Source organism: Girardinichthys multiradiatus, chromosome 10, assembly GCF_021462225.1.
Source record: "Girardinichthys multiradiatus isolate DD_20200921_A chromosome 10, DD_fGirMul_XY1, whole genome shotgun sequence".
In the NCBI taxonomy this organism is placed as follows: domain Eukaryota; kingdom Metazoa; phylum Chordata; class Actinopteri; order Cyprinodontiformes; family Goodeidae; genus Girardinichthys; species Girardinichthys multiradiatus.
This window is the reverse complement of record NC_061803.1, coordinates 26,608,539-26,625,021: the sequence shown is the minus strand read 5'-3', so window position 1 is coordinate 26,625,021 and position 16,483 is coordinate 26,608,539. Positions and strand designations below refer to the sequence as shown.

At 40.0% G+C, this 16,483-nt stretch overlaps 1 protein-coding gene across 5 annotated transcripts in view; it reads right to left on the bottom strand.

The window, feature by feature from the left end:
- Window positions 1-408: 408 nt before the first annotated feature.
- The window catches only part of spata20 (spermatogenesis associated 20), a 70,473-nt gene continuing 54,398 nt past the window's right edge, over window positions 409-16,483 (bottom strand). For all 5 annotated transcript variants that reach the window (XM_047377300.1, XM_047377303.1, XM_047377302.1 and 2 more), the window contains one exon: window positions 409-1,315. In XM_047377300.1, coding sequence (XP_047233256.1) covers window positions 1,121-1,315 — 195 coding nt within the window. In that variant the 3' untranslated portion in view covers window positions 409-1,120. The remainder of the gene's footprint in view (window positions 1,316-16,483) is intronic.

The window sequence follows — 16,483 nt, the reverse complement described above, 5'->3', positions numbered from 1 at the left end:
TCTAGAATTATCATTGGTTAAATAGGCCAAATAGCTCAGTCTATATATCTTTTGTCCAGATGGAATCTGTCTTGTTCATGTAGACGGATGCAAATTTTAGTTTGGGTTTTCTTGACAGAATGATCACATCTAAATGACTTGCACTTATGTATGATTGTTTGAGGTGATAGATTTTCACTGACTTCACAGAACTTTTCCATTGTTCTGAGGTCAGTTCAGTAGTTGCTGTCAAACAAATACTTTTTATGCTGCCAAAGAGAAACTTTCAGCTTCTGGAGAGAAGTGTTTAAAGTTTGAGAAACTTTACCAAGGCAAAAAAGGGAAATGAGCAGCAGGTTTCTTTCACTATGACAATAGCACAATAGAGAAAAGCAGAATGTTGGGAAGCACACACCATCTGACAAAGAGTTTCTCGTCTTTCATCTTTTAATATGTACAGAGAAGATCTATTCTGAAAGGAGACTGAACTCAAAACTTGAATCAAGCATCTTTTTTCATTAGTTACTGAATAACTGCGATGACGTTTAGCAAAACAGAAGCCACATTTTCACAGTTCAGATGAGAAAACATTATTTTAATAAACAATAGAAAAAATTATTTAATGCATGTTGTGCTCTTTTTGTCTTAGCCTCGAGATAAAATTCACAACAGTTAAATTAGTGATGTGGCTGGCAGCAAACAGCTGCTTGTGTGCTATGATTAATTTGCATAAATTACTACAAAAAACTGTTTTTACAGTCTCCCACACAAAACACACACTTGTTTCCACCTTTAGACTTGAACAATGGGATAACAGTATGGCTCAAATTAATTTCTATACAGTTCACATCAGTGGTTTTAAGTTGTATTCCATTAGGAGTCTGGCATTTACTTCTGTTCTGTACCCACTATGAAACATGGTAATGGTAGCATGATGCTGTGGGGATGCTTTTTTCAGCAGGGACAAGGAAGCTGGTCAAAAGCTGATGAAAGATAAATGAAGCAAAATACAAGGGAATTCTGCAAGGCACAGCACCAACTCCAATCAAAGCTGCTCAGAACTATCTAAAGCTTTGGTATTCACTGAGGGTAAATTCAGAAACCATCAGAAATCCGCAGAATGCAATCTGTTCTTCAGATGTCAGGCAGTCTCCAGCGGATTGGTCGTGTCCAGGAGTAGCTGTCGTAGTTCCTGGGGTTCTGTGACAGGCAGAGAGCAGGTGAAGTCCTGGCATACGTAGGCCGTAGCGGAACCATCCAGCTGGGTCATGGAGGACAGTACTGGCAGATGCTGGCACAGGAAGCTTTCTGGATTCCCATCAGTGTGCATCAAAACCTGTCAGAGGCATATAAACAAAAAGCCGTAGGGAGAGTGAGAGTCAGTGGCTTGGCTCAAGAACACTGCATCACACATGCTGGGGACTGTTTAAATCAAAGGACTAAAAAGTGAAAGTGAAGTCTCTATAGGTTGACTCACTGATCACAAAGTAACATAGCTTAACTGTTTCTCTTTTAAGCAAGCAGAAATACCCCAGAAATGAACAGCATCACTATTTTAAAAAGTAAAGACATCTTTCAAAAATCAAAAATTAGTCAAGAAAGTAAGGGAAATCTTTTGTGCCAATTTGTATACATTCACCTAGGGAAGATGCTTTAGAAATACAATCATGTTAAGTTGTAAAAAAAAAATTGGGCACTCTTTAAATATTCACCTTTTTATTAGGAAACGTTCACATATCAATTTCTAATGTAAGTTCTTATTTTGCTTCAGAAATGAAAGTGATTTAAATGCGCTTAAACAACAAAAGTAAAGCTTAAGTTCAATATTAAGATATTATATATGTACAGTGCCTTGCGAAAGTACTCAGCCCCCTTGAACTGGTCAACCTCTTGCCACATTTCAGGTTTCAAACATAAAAATATAAAATTCTAATTTTTTGTGAAGAATCAACAGCAAGTTGGACACAATCGTGAAGTGGAATGAAATTTATTGGATGTGTCAAACTTTTTAAACAAATAAAAAACTGAAAAGTGGGGCGTGCAATATTATTCGGCCCCTTTACTTTCAGTGCAGCAAATTCAATCCAGAAGTTCAGTGAGGATCTCTGAATGATCCAATGTTGTCCCAAATGACTGATGATGATAAATAGAATCCACCTGTGTGTAATCAAGTCTACGTATAAATGCACCTGCTCTGTGATAGTCTCAGGGTTCTGTTCAAAGTGCAGAGAGCATCATGAAGACCAAGGAACACACAAGGCAGGTCTGAGATACTGTTGTGGAGAAGTTTAAAGCCGGATTTGGATACAAAAAGATTCCCCAAGCTTTAAACATCCCAAGGAGCACTGTGCAAGCAATCATATTGGAATGGAAGGAGTATCAGACCACTGCAAATCTACCAAGACCCGGCCGTCCCTCTAAACTTTCATCTCGAACAAGGAGAAGACTGATCAGAGATGCAGCCAAGAGGCCCATGATCACTCTGGATGAACTGCAGAGATCTATAGTTGAGGTGGGAGAGTCTGTCCATAGGACAACAATCAGTCGTACACTGCACAAATCTGGCCTTTATGGAAGAGTGGCAAGAAGAAAGCCATTTCTCAAAGATATCCATAAAAAGTCTCGTTTAAAGTTTGCCACAAGCCACCTGGGAGACACACCAAACATGTGGAAGAAGGTGCTCTGGTCAGATGAAACCAAAATAGAACTGTTTGGCCACAATGCAAAACGATATGTTTGGTGTAAAAGCAACACAGCTCATCACCTGAACACACCATTCCCACTGTCAAACATGGTGGTGGCAGCATCATGGTTTGGGCCTGCTTTTCGTCAGCAGGGACAGGGAAGATGGTCAAAATTGATGGGAAGATGGATGGGGCCAAATACAGGACCATTCTGGAAGAAAACCTGTTGGAGTCTGCAAGAGACTTGAGACTGAGACAGAGATTTATCTTCCAACAAGACAATGATCCAAAACATAAAGCCAAATCTACAATGGAATGGTTCACAAATAAACGTATCCAGGTGTTGGAATGGCCAAGTCAAAGTCCAGACCTGAATCCAATCGAGAATCTGTGGAAAGAGCTGAAGACTGCTGTTCACGAACGCTCTCCATCCAACCTCACTGAGCTCGAGCTGTTTTGGAAGGAAGAATGGGCAAGAATTTCAGTCTCTCGATGTGCAAAACTGATAGAGACAAACCCCAAGCAACTTGCAGCTGTAATTGCAGTAAAGGGTGGCGCTACAAAGTATTAACGCAATGGGGCCAAATAATATTGCACGCCCCACTGTTCAGTTTTTTATTTGTTAAACAAGTTTGACACATCCAATAAATTTAATTCCACTTCACGATTGTGTCTCACTTGTTGTTGATTCTTTACAAAAAATTAGAATTTTACTTTATCTTTGAAGCCTGAAATGTGGCAAGAGGTTGACCAGTTCAAGCGGGCCAAGTACTTTCGCAAGGCACTGTATATTTCCATAGCCTTTCAACACCCTGACAAAACAACCACATTGCTTCTTCCTGCACTTCATCACTATCACTGTAACATGCCCAAACAAATCCCACATGGCAAACACCCTCCTCCTCGCGAAACATACGCAAATAGCAACAAGATGGAAGTAAACATCAGTTGTTAATATCAGTTCAGCGGACCTATGGGGTCAACACTGATATGTTAAAAATTGATTAACATTAGGCGATATCGATGTTAATGCCGATACATCGTGCATCGCTAATATAGACAAAAATATTAATTCCAACTGGGAGAGAAGTTAGGCTGCCCAACCCTAAATAGCTAGTGTTGCCCCTTCTGGGTAAAATGTCTTCACTTGGATGCTTCTTGTAGCCATAACCAGTCTTGGACATATGCCTGAGGAAAGTTGGCCTCATCCTCAAATTCAGCTGTGAGATGTTTGAGGCGTTTATTCCATGTAGTTAAGCCTACAATTTTGTTTACCCCTGAAAATGATAAATTTCAAATTTTTTTGTTCAACCAAGAAGAGATGCAAAGATGGTGGATTCTCAACCAAATACCAAACATCAAAACTCGATTATCGTAATGCTGAGGAGGGAAGAAAGAGAATTCTGAAGCGCACAAGTGCTGCACCCAGTTTACTGTAAATATGTAAGGTCATATGCAAGAAAGAAAACCTTAAACAAGATCCATGTCATTGTGAAGATGTGTAAAATATAAAGGAAATCTTTCAAAATCCAAGAAAGAAGAAGAACTACATTACAAGTACCAAACCCAGATGTAGAAATAAAATAGCTTATCCAGCTAGAGATGCTAAAGTTTCACCCTAACTCAGAAAAGGCGAAGCTAATTACAAAGTTCATTCCAACTATTACTGCGAACTGCAACCATCGAAAGTTGCTGAGAATCAGGTGTTTACACTATGAAGCGGTCTTTGGACATAACATCCTACCTCAAAAATACTTCACTGAAACGCTGTGTGACTGGGTGAATGTGGCCCAAGGGTAAAGGACTTTGAGTGGTTAGTATATCTAGAAAAGTACTGTATAAATTCATTTAATTTCCCATTTATTTCTAAACGGAAAGAAAAAAAAAGGTAAATTCCAAAACACTGGGATAGAGATCGGTTATGACTCTTGTATCCCAGACCATGAGTGTAAATCAAGTCTCAAGATTGCTTAAGTGTGTCTTGAGTCTAAGTCTGTAAAAAAAAGTGTCTCCATCTATGGAAGCATGTCACGGATGAACTGTTACAAGCTTGGACATAGTGCTACAGTGAAGTCCGTGCTGACATGCAAGCACACACGCACACATACATATGCACACCCAACAGAACTTATCTTTTGGTTTCATCAAAACTGGCAGGGTGCGTCATGGGTGCACACACGGTGTTCCTGCCTCAGTTGTCATACCCATCATAGCATGTAATTTTCAGTGTTAAACAATTTCCCGGTTCAGATATTCAACTTAAGCTATTTCCGGGTAAAAGCTCCTGGAAGGAAGTCACGTATGTTCTGTTAAATTTAGTACATATACACTGCTCAAAAAAATAAAGGGAACACTTAAACAACACAATATAACTACAAGTAAATCAAACTTCTGTGAAATCAAACTGTCCACTTAGGAAACAACACTGATTGACAATTTCACATGCTGTGGTGCAAATGGAATAGACAACAGGGGGAAATCTTTGGCAATTAGCAAGACACACTCAATAAAGGAGTGGTTCTGCAGGTGGGGACCACAGACCACTTCTCAGTACCTATGCTTTCTGGCTGATGTTTTGGTCACTTTTGAATGTTGGTGGTGCTTTCACACTCGTGGTAGCATGAGACGGACTCTACAAACCTCACAAGTGACTCAGGTAGTGCAGCTCATCCAGGATGGCACATCAATGCGAGCTGTGGCAAGAAGGTTTGCTGTCTGTCAGCGTAGTGTCCAGAGCCTGGAGGCGCTACCAGGAGACAGGCCAGTACACCAGTAGACGTGGAGGAGGCTGTAGGAGGGCAACAACCCAGCAGCAGGACCGCTACCTCCGCCTTTGTGCAAGGAGGAACAGGGGGAGCACTGCCAGAGCCCTGCAAAATGACCTCCAACAGGCCACAAATGTGCATGTGTCTGCACAAACGGTTAGAAACCGACTCCATGAGGATGGTATGAGGGCCCGAAGTCCACAAATGGGGGTTGTGCTCACAGCCCAACACTGTGCAGGATGCTTGGCATTTGCCAGAGAACACCAGGATTGGCAAATTCGCCACTGGCGTCCTGTGCTCTTCACAGATGAAAGCAGGTTCACACTGAGCACATGTGACAGACATGACAGAGTCTGGAGACACCATGGAGAGCGATCTGCTGCCTGAAACATCCTTCAGCATGACCGGTTTGGCAGTGGGTCAGTAATGGTGTGGGGTGGCATCTCTTCCCTCCATGTGCTTGACAGAGGTAGCCTGACTGCCATTAGGTACCGAGATGAGATCCTCAGACCCCTTGTGAGACCATATGCTGGTGCGGTTGGCCCTGGGTTCCTCCTAATGCAGGGCAATGCTAGACCTCATGTGGCTGGAGTGTGTCAGCAGTTCCTGCAAGATGAAGACAGTGAAGCTATGGACTGGCCCGCCCGTTCCCCAGACCTGAATCCGATTGAGCACATCTGGGACATCATGTCTTGCTCCATCCACCAACGTCACATTGCACCACAGACTGTCCAGGAGTTGGCGGATGCTTTAGTCCAGGTCTGGGAGGAGATCCCTCAGGAGACCATCCGCTATCTCATCAGGAGCATGCCCAGGCGTTGTAGGGAGGTCATACAGACACGTGGTGGCCACACACAATACTGAGCCTCATTTTGACTTGTTTTAAGGACATTACATCAAAGTTGGATCAGCCTGTAGTGTGTTTTTCCACTTTAATTTTGTGTGTGACTCCAAATCCAGGCCTCCATTGGTTAATAAATTTGATTACCATTGATGATTTTTGTGTGATTTTGTTGTCAGCACATTCAACTTTGTACAGAACAAAGTGATCAATGAGAATATTTCATTCATTCAGATCTAGAATGTGTTATTTGAGTGTTCCCTTTATTTTTTTGAGCAGTGTATATATATATATATATATATATATATATATATATATATAAATATATATATATATATATATATATATATATATATATATAAATATATATATATATATATATATATACATATATATATATATATATATATAAATTGGTTACAGGTTTATTTTCATTATGATTTATTTATTTATTGTATATTTACTTTGAAAAGAACTTACCTGAGTTAGAAGTATTTGTCTAGGGTTTTTTTAATTTTTTTTGTCTTCTTGTGAGTGGAGCCTATGGTTGTAAAAGAGGGCTCTGCTCCACAGGGAGTCAGTCAGCTTAGACTTGCCACAGGTCACACTGGAGGTGATGGACTTTTGAGCTGCTATGAAGGTACTGCTGTTTTTAACCTGGCTGGATGTCCATTGTAAATATGCTGCACAGCTGCTCCACCTTTTTTCACTTGAAGATGAGCACAATAAACACCATCTAAGCGAACTCTGGCATTGGCCTATCATTTTGTCCAAGTCATAACAGAGCCCCATCACAAAGCAATACTGTCATTTAAGATTGGCCTTACTCTTTTACACATTTTGTGTCAGGAGAACCTTCCAGTTTGGATCTTTATTTATGTCTTTTTCAAGTAGCCATAAAATTCTATGCACAAACACTTCTGCAACCGCCCCAAAATAACCTTCCCAAACTGGCATGTTCAGTCGTGGCTGATTGACTGTTATGGTCCTATGCATACAAGCCAGTAAGAACAGCTTGTATGAACCGAAACATTGCTAACGTGTCCTTTCTGCATCACATATAGCTACACCACTGACTGGCCTATCAATAAAATTTATTTAAAGATCGAAAGCTATTGAAAGGGGAAGGAATATGGCTCAACATAACAAAGGAGTGAATGGAAGGGTTGCCCTAACTTTGTTTCTGCTTATGGTGGCATGTTACTATGTCAGTGTAGTGTTAGACAGGCAGCAGAGTTAAGTTAAATGGTGCTGCCCTGTCTGTGCCCCAGGCTGCTTCCTGTCAAACATGTGTCATTTCCTCAGATTTAGAACAGAGTGAGATGAGCACATAAACAGTAAGCTCAGATAGAAAGGATAAAAAGGTGAAGATAGAGTAGAATACAGAAAGACAGAAATGACAAAAAGACACCTACACTCTCATGAAGGATTTTATAAGGAAGTCAAGATTATCTGCTTGATCAATTTGTCCTCTTTTCAGGGAACCTAATTTCTGTTGCTCTGACACCCTGGTAATATAGAACTGTTAGGGGTCTTTGATGTGGCAAAGGTTTTATTGCACTTATAATAATGAGCATGTGTTAATTGTAGAGACGTGCGCCTGCAGCGGGCTTACAGGGGTCTCAACAGATTTGTAGCTGTAATTGTAGGAATCAGTGGTTCAGAGGGCCACAAATGCTGTGAAGGCAATTTTGGGGTTTTATTCAGGGGTATCAGAGTAAAGGGGGACTGAATAAAAAATTAAGCCACACTTTTCTGATTTGTATTTGTAAAAAAAAAAATGTTAAAAGAATGTATCTCCAGTTTCAATAAATTATACATGGAAGTTGTGGGAAATGTTCCAGGGCTATAAAAACTTTTGCAAGGCACCGTATGGCACAATAAAAGAACATTTGGGCTGTAATCGAGTGAAAATGTTTTCTCATATCATTGCAATTCAAGATGTCACCTTGGGTTTTGACGAAGGTTTGGCATATGAGGCATAAAGCGCAGGAAAAACTAACATTTAATTTTGGTTAAATGTCACATGGGGCACCAAAGAGGGCTCGCTAGAATAGGGATGTGCAATTAGTCAGTCATTTTCTACCGCTTATTCCATAGTGGGTCGCGGGGGAGCTGGTGCCTATCTCCAGCAGTCTATGGGCGAGAGGCAGGGTACACCCTGGACAGGTCGCCAGTCCATCGCAGGGCAACACACAAACAACCACGCACACACTCATTCATACACCTAAGGGCAATTTAGAGTGACCAATTAACCTAACAGGCATGTCTTAGGACTGTGGGAGGAAGCCGGAGTACCTGGTGAGAACCCACGCATGCATGGGGAGAACATGCAAACTCCATGCAGAAAGACCCCTGGTTGGGAATTGAACCCAGGACCTTCTTGCTGCTAGGCAACAGTGCTACCAATTGCACCACCGTGCAGCCCAGGATGTGCAATTATCAAATGGTTTATTGTTATTGTGGGGGAAACAAATTATGATAAAAATGAGTCATTCTATGATTATAGGGAAAAACTCGAAATTGTTATGTTTTCAAACCCTAGAAAATATTAGTGTTGAAAGTTTGTGTGGGATTGTTACTTGTGCATATGAAACTATTTATTTCACTGTTGGCTTCATGTAGACATTAATGAATGCTGCGTTTTATGTTTCAAAATATGATTGAACAAAATTATTGTGTACGGTTTAGCAGCAGTTTCTTAGTGAATGTGACTGCTGTAGTCATGCAGCCTATTTGATAATGGATAAGGTTTACTTTCAAATCAGTCTTTGTGTGCGCAATCATGTTGGAACACGAATGGGTCAACCCCAAAATTATTTTCATAAATGTAGGCGCATAAAATTGTACAAAATATCTTGTTTTGCTGCAGCAGTAAAAGTTATTTTCATGGGAATCAGGAGCCAGGCCCAGCACCTAAAAATCAGCCCCAACCCGTAGTCCCCTCTGCCCTAAGCTTTACACTTCACACAATACTTTCAGGCCAGAGCTGTTCCCATGGAAACAGACTCATCCATTGGATTAATGGTCGGATTCGTCACTCCAAAGAACACATCTCCACTGCTCTAGAGTCTAGTGGTGGCATGCCTTGTACCACTGGATCCAACACTTTGCATTGGATTAGGTAATGTAAAACTAAAAAGGTAGATGCCATGGAAACCCATTCCATGAAGCTCCCTATGAACTGTCATGAGCTAATCTAAAGCCCACATTAGGTTTGGAACCCATAACTATTGACTATGTAGAAACTTGCTGACCACAGCGCATTATTCATCTCGGCATCTGCTGACCCCGGTCTGGGTTCTGGATGTAGCCCACCATTTTGTCGCTGAGTTGCTATTATACCCAGTCACTTTCACTTTGTAATTATACCACAAACAGTGGAATACTCAGTAGTAAGGAAATTTCACGACTTACTGGACTTAATGCACAGGTGGCATCTAATCACGGCACCATACTGGAATTGACAGAGCTCTTGAGAGAGAACCAGTTTGTAGAAGCGGTCCACATGCCAAGGTGTTTCACACCAGAGGCCATGGAAATGATTGGAACACCTGAATTCAGTGAATTGGATAAGTGTGAATAATTCTGGACAACAACCAAATAACCAATGCTGTTGTGATTTTGAAGGGGGTACGAATACTTTTGGCAAAATAGTGTAGACAATGTATATCATCAATAAATCCGTATTGCTTATTCCTACTGACTAATCACGCACAGACAAACCAGTAAAGACTTAATAATGATTGTGATGGAACGTGGTCCTAATCGAGTGACCGTTGCTATGGAAACAAGAAAGGCTATCACTGCCAAGCCGAACCTTTCTCCTTTGTCTTGACGTCTTCTCTCTGCTGCCAGCTTCGTGCAGACCCACCCTGGGCTCGTACCATATCCCAGCCACACGCCCTCAACTAAAAGGTCACGCTGCAGACTATGACGCGGATATGTGCGTGTGACTGATGGAAGCTGAGAGCAACACAGACAGGCAGGGAAATATAACATGTGAATGTGATGAACTGAAAGCAAAGCGTGTTGTCTTACAGTCAGTGTAGTGCATAAGCGTGAGTCTGTGTGTGAGGCTGTAGCAGACAGCACAGTTGGCTGCACATGAGAGCACAGTCAAACTCCCACAGGGTTAATCCCCCCATACTGGGCATTCCTCAAAAAACACACATCCACATATTCACACATATGCACACACATAAACTCACGACTCCCGCCCGTTAAATGTCCCTGCACTGACAGTTCCTTCCTACTCTGCCTCTCTCATCCTGCCAAAGCAGCTCAGCTCAGACGCTCAGCTCAGAACAGTGTGTACCTGCGCTGACAGTCACTTACAAACACACAAAGAATCATTTTAAATTATGACTCCATTCAGTCTGGACGCGACTCCAGGGCCGTGCTTTGTCAGTGAAGCAGACACTGACAAAGCACGGCCTTGTGAGAGTGACGCACCAAGCACACTTTTTACTGCTGTCGTTACCTGAGAAAGAATGATTACAGTGAATGTAGAAACACTGCTGTAGGTAGATCTGAGGAAATGTATTTCTTCGATTAAACACACAAACAAGAACAAAACAAAGGACCTGTTCTGTCATCAAAGACCGCATTGGCAGTGCTGTCCCGAGACAGAAACAAACAAAGTAAAGTAAATGACACTTTTCAGATTTTATTTTTTTCTTATTTTGAAAATTATGTATATTCCTCCTACGTCATAAATATGTACTACCTGAAACATGAGAGCCCGGTAAAACATAAGCTAATAAGACACATTTTCAAAAGTTAAAAGGCTTATCAACGTTTTAAAAGGCAGGTGAGCAGATTTAATAATACAAATCTAAGGTTTGAAAACAAATTCAAATCCATACAGTTATACTTGTTTACTTGCTGTCCAACACATATCTGACTGAGTACTGCAGTCTTTTTTTTTCACCTTGACATCTGTTGCTTTTCTTATTGTGCCTCACTTTGAGCTGCTGACAGCCTCTATACGACCCTCTTCACTGAATCAGATCAAGGGTTGAAGATGCCTTTGTGTCTGGCTAGAATTAATAGCCTCTCATCAGCCAGGCCCTGACACCTACTGCATACTTCATCAGCTAATGCTGAGTTAAAGATGAAAGGGTCCTTTCATTTGCTGATGTCATAAAAATAATGTCAACTTAAATTGCTTTGGTAAACAAATCTCACATATTAGGTTGCATGGAAAAGGCTAAATGTGTTGTATTTTGATGAAATCCTTCAAAAGGCTATAGATTTTTCAGAACCCCTGCCAATCTAGACTAATTCCTTGTCGTCACTTGAGGTTTTTGTACATTGTTGCTGTGCAAAACGCGCTCATATTAATATTATTTTTATCGAAGCCTTTTCTTCTTCTGCTCCTGATCTTATCTCTTGTTTACTTTATCTGGTTTGTGTTTTAATAATTACTAATAATTACTTCCAGGAAGGCATTTTTTTCTTTTATCTTTTTTGGGTGGGATGTTTCTTTTTGTACTTCACTGTAATCATATAAATTGTACATGATTTAAAGGGAAAAACAAAAATACAGACAAAAATGGGTTAAATCGCATTTCAATAGACTGTTCTGACTGCTCTGAGCATGCGCAATGGTTATGTCACACAGAGCGGACATTTTTATTTGTTTGAGCATTTGATTCTCTCTGTACTGTACACTGCAACACCACTGATCACAGAATTGATCTGTTTGCAGTCTTTCATCATGCATTTCTTTCTGGAAAAGGGAAAGGTTTTTTTTTTTTTTTTCGACAGATGCGTATTTTTATTCCAGGAGAAAAATAAAACGGATGTCTCCAAAATGTACCAGAGGGTGCATTGACAGCACAAATACATTACAGTTCAATCAATAAGTCTAGTAAACAAATTTCTAGTAATGCAAATTGTTCAGTAAATTCTAGCATTCTCTAAGAAAGTAGGTCCTTTTAATGGCAAGTAATAATTTAATATCATAAATATGTTCGCTTTAGGCTTCGATCTCACTTTAGGCCTTAGATCTACATTTTAATAACATCAAAATGTGTATTACGTATGTTATAGTAAAACTATTTACAGGATAAGATATACCGTTTTATTTACGGGTGGAAATACCTATTTCCAATACTGTTTAAACAACTAAAGAGCATTCAACAGCGATCCAGATGTTATTCTGTTTGCGCATGCGCAAATGGACTGAACTTATATAGCGCTTTTCCAGTCATACAGAGCACTCAAAGCACTTTACACTAGAGCCACATTCACCCAATCACACATTCAGATACGCAGATCGGTAGGCAACTTGAGGTTAAGTGCCTTGCCCAGGGGCACATCGACATGTGTCATGAGGAAGCTGGAATCGAACCCACAACCTTCTGATTGCAAGACGACTACTCTTCCTACTGAGCTGACGTTTGCAGAATCCCAGTGGGTGGGTACAAATGATAAAATTCACGTGACACGGGCTCACAGATGAGTTGACGGTAGAGTGGAGGTATGAATTAGGCCTTTAATAGTGCACAGCCCTAAACTTTTTTTATGATGAGCCTTTTAATCCAGTTTAAGCATTCAGTTCTATGTTGCAAAAATATTTGAGTCAGATATAGTGTAAAATACTGTAAAATAACTTTCAATGTTATATTTTAGACTACTTAAAGTAGTCGTCCTTTGCTGTAATGACTAAAATATTAACCTTTGCCTGTCTCTCAATGAACCTCTGGGAAGTTCTTTCAAGACTCTTTGGAAAACCATTTCAGGTGACCCCCTCATGAAGCTCATGGAGAGAATGCTAAGAGAGCAAATCAGTTGTTAAAGCAAACGGTGCCTATTTTGTAATAATCTAAAATATAAAAATGTTTATTTCGCACTTTTTGTTTACTACATTCCATGTGTGTTCATTCACAGGTTTGTTGTCTCTGGTAAGAATCTACAATTTAAATAGTCATGAAAATAAAGAGAACCATTAAGTGAGAAGGGCGTTCTAAAACGTTTGACTGGTAGGGTATTTTACATATTTTTATTATATACACTGACTAACAAAAACATTTCATACGTCTTAAAGGCAAATAATGAAAGTAATGTCAAAATATTGTCAATCAAATTTGTACTGAGTATTTTGACTCTTGTTCATTGTAACGGCTGCAGTGTACTCTGACATCAACCTACGAAGCAAATGAAGACTGATGATGACCCATTTTGTTTATTAATGCTTGATTGTTGGGTTCTGTTTATTTAGCTGCTTCTTGTAACCGCTTGGTATTAGCAGGACATTTCTAGGCCATGGAAACAAAATCTCAATGTTCTAATTTGACAGAAACGTCTTATTAGCATTAGTCTTCATTATGGTGAAAAATACACAGATTATCACCAAATTGTTGCCAGATGGTTAGAAATCCACTATTCTTGGGCAGAGCTGTGATTAATTTAGATTCCTTAGATAAGAAGCAACCCTGCACATGGTTGTATCGGGATGCTTCACTTAGGCTTACCGAGGTGCTTGTCTGGTCTTCTACATAAAAATAATTTATTAAAAAAAGAACCTGTCTTCTGCTGTCATTCCTTGTACGTCCTTCTTTGCTGCCCTTCTTGTCACAAGACCACTGTCCAAAAAGTCTGTATCTTGCTTTGCATACAGATACGTTTACGATGACCTGCCACCAATTAATCAAGCACTGAAACAACCGCAACACATTTTTTACATCATTCCCCCAGAAGAGAAAATCCTGGCAGTTGGTGGACACTCTTGGAGTCCATGAAGTTCTTAATGATCCAGAAAGTTTTTATTTTAGCTGTGAAGCAGTTTCTCTCATCCTTATGTACCTTTTAAGCCATTAAAACTCTCTATGGCAAATAAATCTGCACCTGATCACTTTGCACAACAATCTAACACTAATCTACAATGAAACCACAGATACCAAAGCTACAGAGTTTGCAGAACGCAACAAGTGTCACTGCCAAAACCTTTGCTCCTGACTACTGCAGTCTAAAATATATAAAATCTGAATAACATTAAATCATAATTTTTACCACTAATTACAAAACAAAATTAAGTGCTGTGAGTAAAGATGTCCTCTATTTATAAAAAATGTCTGAAAAGGAAATAAAAAACAATAAACAAACTTAAAGCATTACAATGGTCGTAGATTTACTCAGTGGGTAAAATCCACTTTTTTCTTTTAGAGAAAATGTTTTTATGATAGTTGCACTGTGACTGCCCGGTTGGCTTGTTAAGTATCTGTTTGTACATCTGAGAAATGTTGAGGCACAATGTTCTTCCAAAGATTCCTCCGCTTTGCTTTAATGAAAAGGGGGTCCTGGCATTGTTAATGAACGACATACTTTGAACTGCTTTCCTTCCTTTGACTGCCAAGGAGATGCTGGTTGAGCTTTGAGTGCTTCCAAATATGTGCTGTTACACAAACCGTTTTGTTGTAGTAGTTTTCCACTGTTCCTTTTTAAGTTTACCTGATAGATTTGAGAGGCTTTTATGTGCAAATCAATGTTTTTCTGTATTTAAACTGTGCTGTACACTGTGGAAAATCACTCACACACTTTGAAGCTTTCCACATTTAGTTTTACAATGACAAATATTGATCTATTTTATGTAACAGATCAACACAAACTAACAACATTTTAAAGTGTAAAATCTCACAGTTTTTACCAAATAAAAATCGGAAAAGCGTGGCGTACATTGTAGTCCGTGCTGCTGGGTCACTACTTACTGCTATTGGTCTTTTGGAGTATGTGACAAAGTAACTAACTCAGTAAGATTGGATTGAAAGTATCTGAACAGCGAATTTCTATCTTGCCATAGATTCTCTGTTAGATGTCGGTCTGGACTTTGACTGAGCCATTTTAACAAACCTGTAATGCTTGGATGTAAACCTTTTCATTGTACCTCTTTATGTTTAGGGCTGTTGTCCTCCTAGGAGATGAAGTCTTATGTCTTTTGTAACCTCTGACTGGTTTTCTTACAGGACTGCCCAGCATTTTGCCCATCCAACATCTCATCACCTCTCATCAGCCTCCTTGTTCCGGCTGAAGAAAGCGTTCCTACAACATGTTGCCGCCACCATCACTCTTCACAGTGGGGATCATGCAGTGGTAGCTTTTGCTAATAACATTTTTTTTATTCACTTTGGTCCCATCTGGAAGAAGGTACTTGTCAATTTCTTCCAAAGATCAATTTTGTACTGATCTGACCAGAACACCTTCTTTGAAATGTTTTCTGTGTCTCCTACATGACTAGTGGCAAACAGCAAAAAGGACCTTTAATGGCTCTCTTTCAACAATTGCCTTTCTGCCACTCTGCATTAAAAGGCCATATTTGTTTAGTACACATTTAATAATGGTCCTTGGTCTTCATGATGCTGTTTATTCACTGAAACCTACACAGAACAGCTGGAAAGTACCCATAGGTGGACACTTCATGAATTAAGCAATTTCTGAAAGCAATCAATTTTTTTTTTTTAAAGATATTTTTTCAGCACTAGTGGCCTTTATTTATTTTTTTGACAGTAGGCAGACAGGAAAGAGGTGTAGAGAGAGGGGGAGACATTAGGCAAATATTGCCGGGTCTGGGACGCGAACCTGGGACGGCCACTTCAAGGACTGTAGCCTCCATATATGGTCGCGCGCTTAACCCCTACACCATCAGCGCCGCGCCGAAAGCAATCTATTTTAATAGATTTTATTTAGCACTCCTACTTAGCACTATTTGAAACTACTCAGGAGAACTGAATAGTCTCACAGAGATGTGTATTATTCCACTTCCCAACCATGTAGCCCAGGAGAATTCTGGATCGCAAATAAAACAGCTGAACAAAACTTGTGTGAATTGGTTAACCCACACTAGAGCCCTGATTACACGAGATAAAAACATTTACATAATTAAAATGCCATAATAATAACAGAGATGGCAAGCATGGCCAAGCTCAGCAGTTATGTGTGATGCAATCACAAACTGGCTTCAGTTGTGTTCGGTGAGGGTGTTATTTAGCGAACTGACACATGGATAAGCAAGGAGCTCAAAGGATTAGACAGTATCTCAAACAACAGCACAAAACCTGCCCACTATCTGCAGGATTGTGAAGATGCAGGCACCCCCCCCCCCTCAAAGCTTGTGTGGATGCATTGACACATAGTGGATTACTCGCTGCCAAGTTATATGGAACGTTTGACATCAACAAGAACGGATTAATATAAAATGGATATGTGCAATG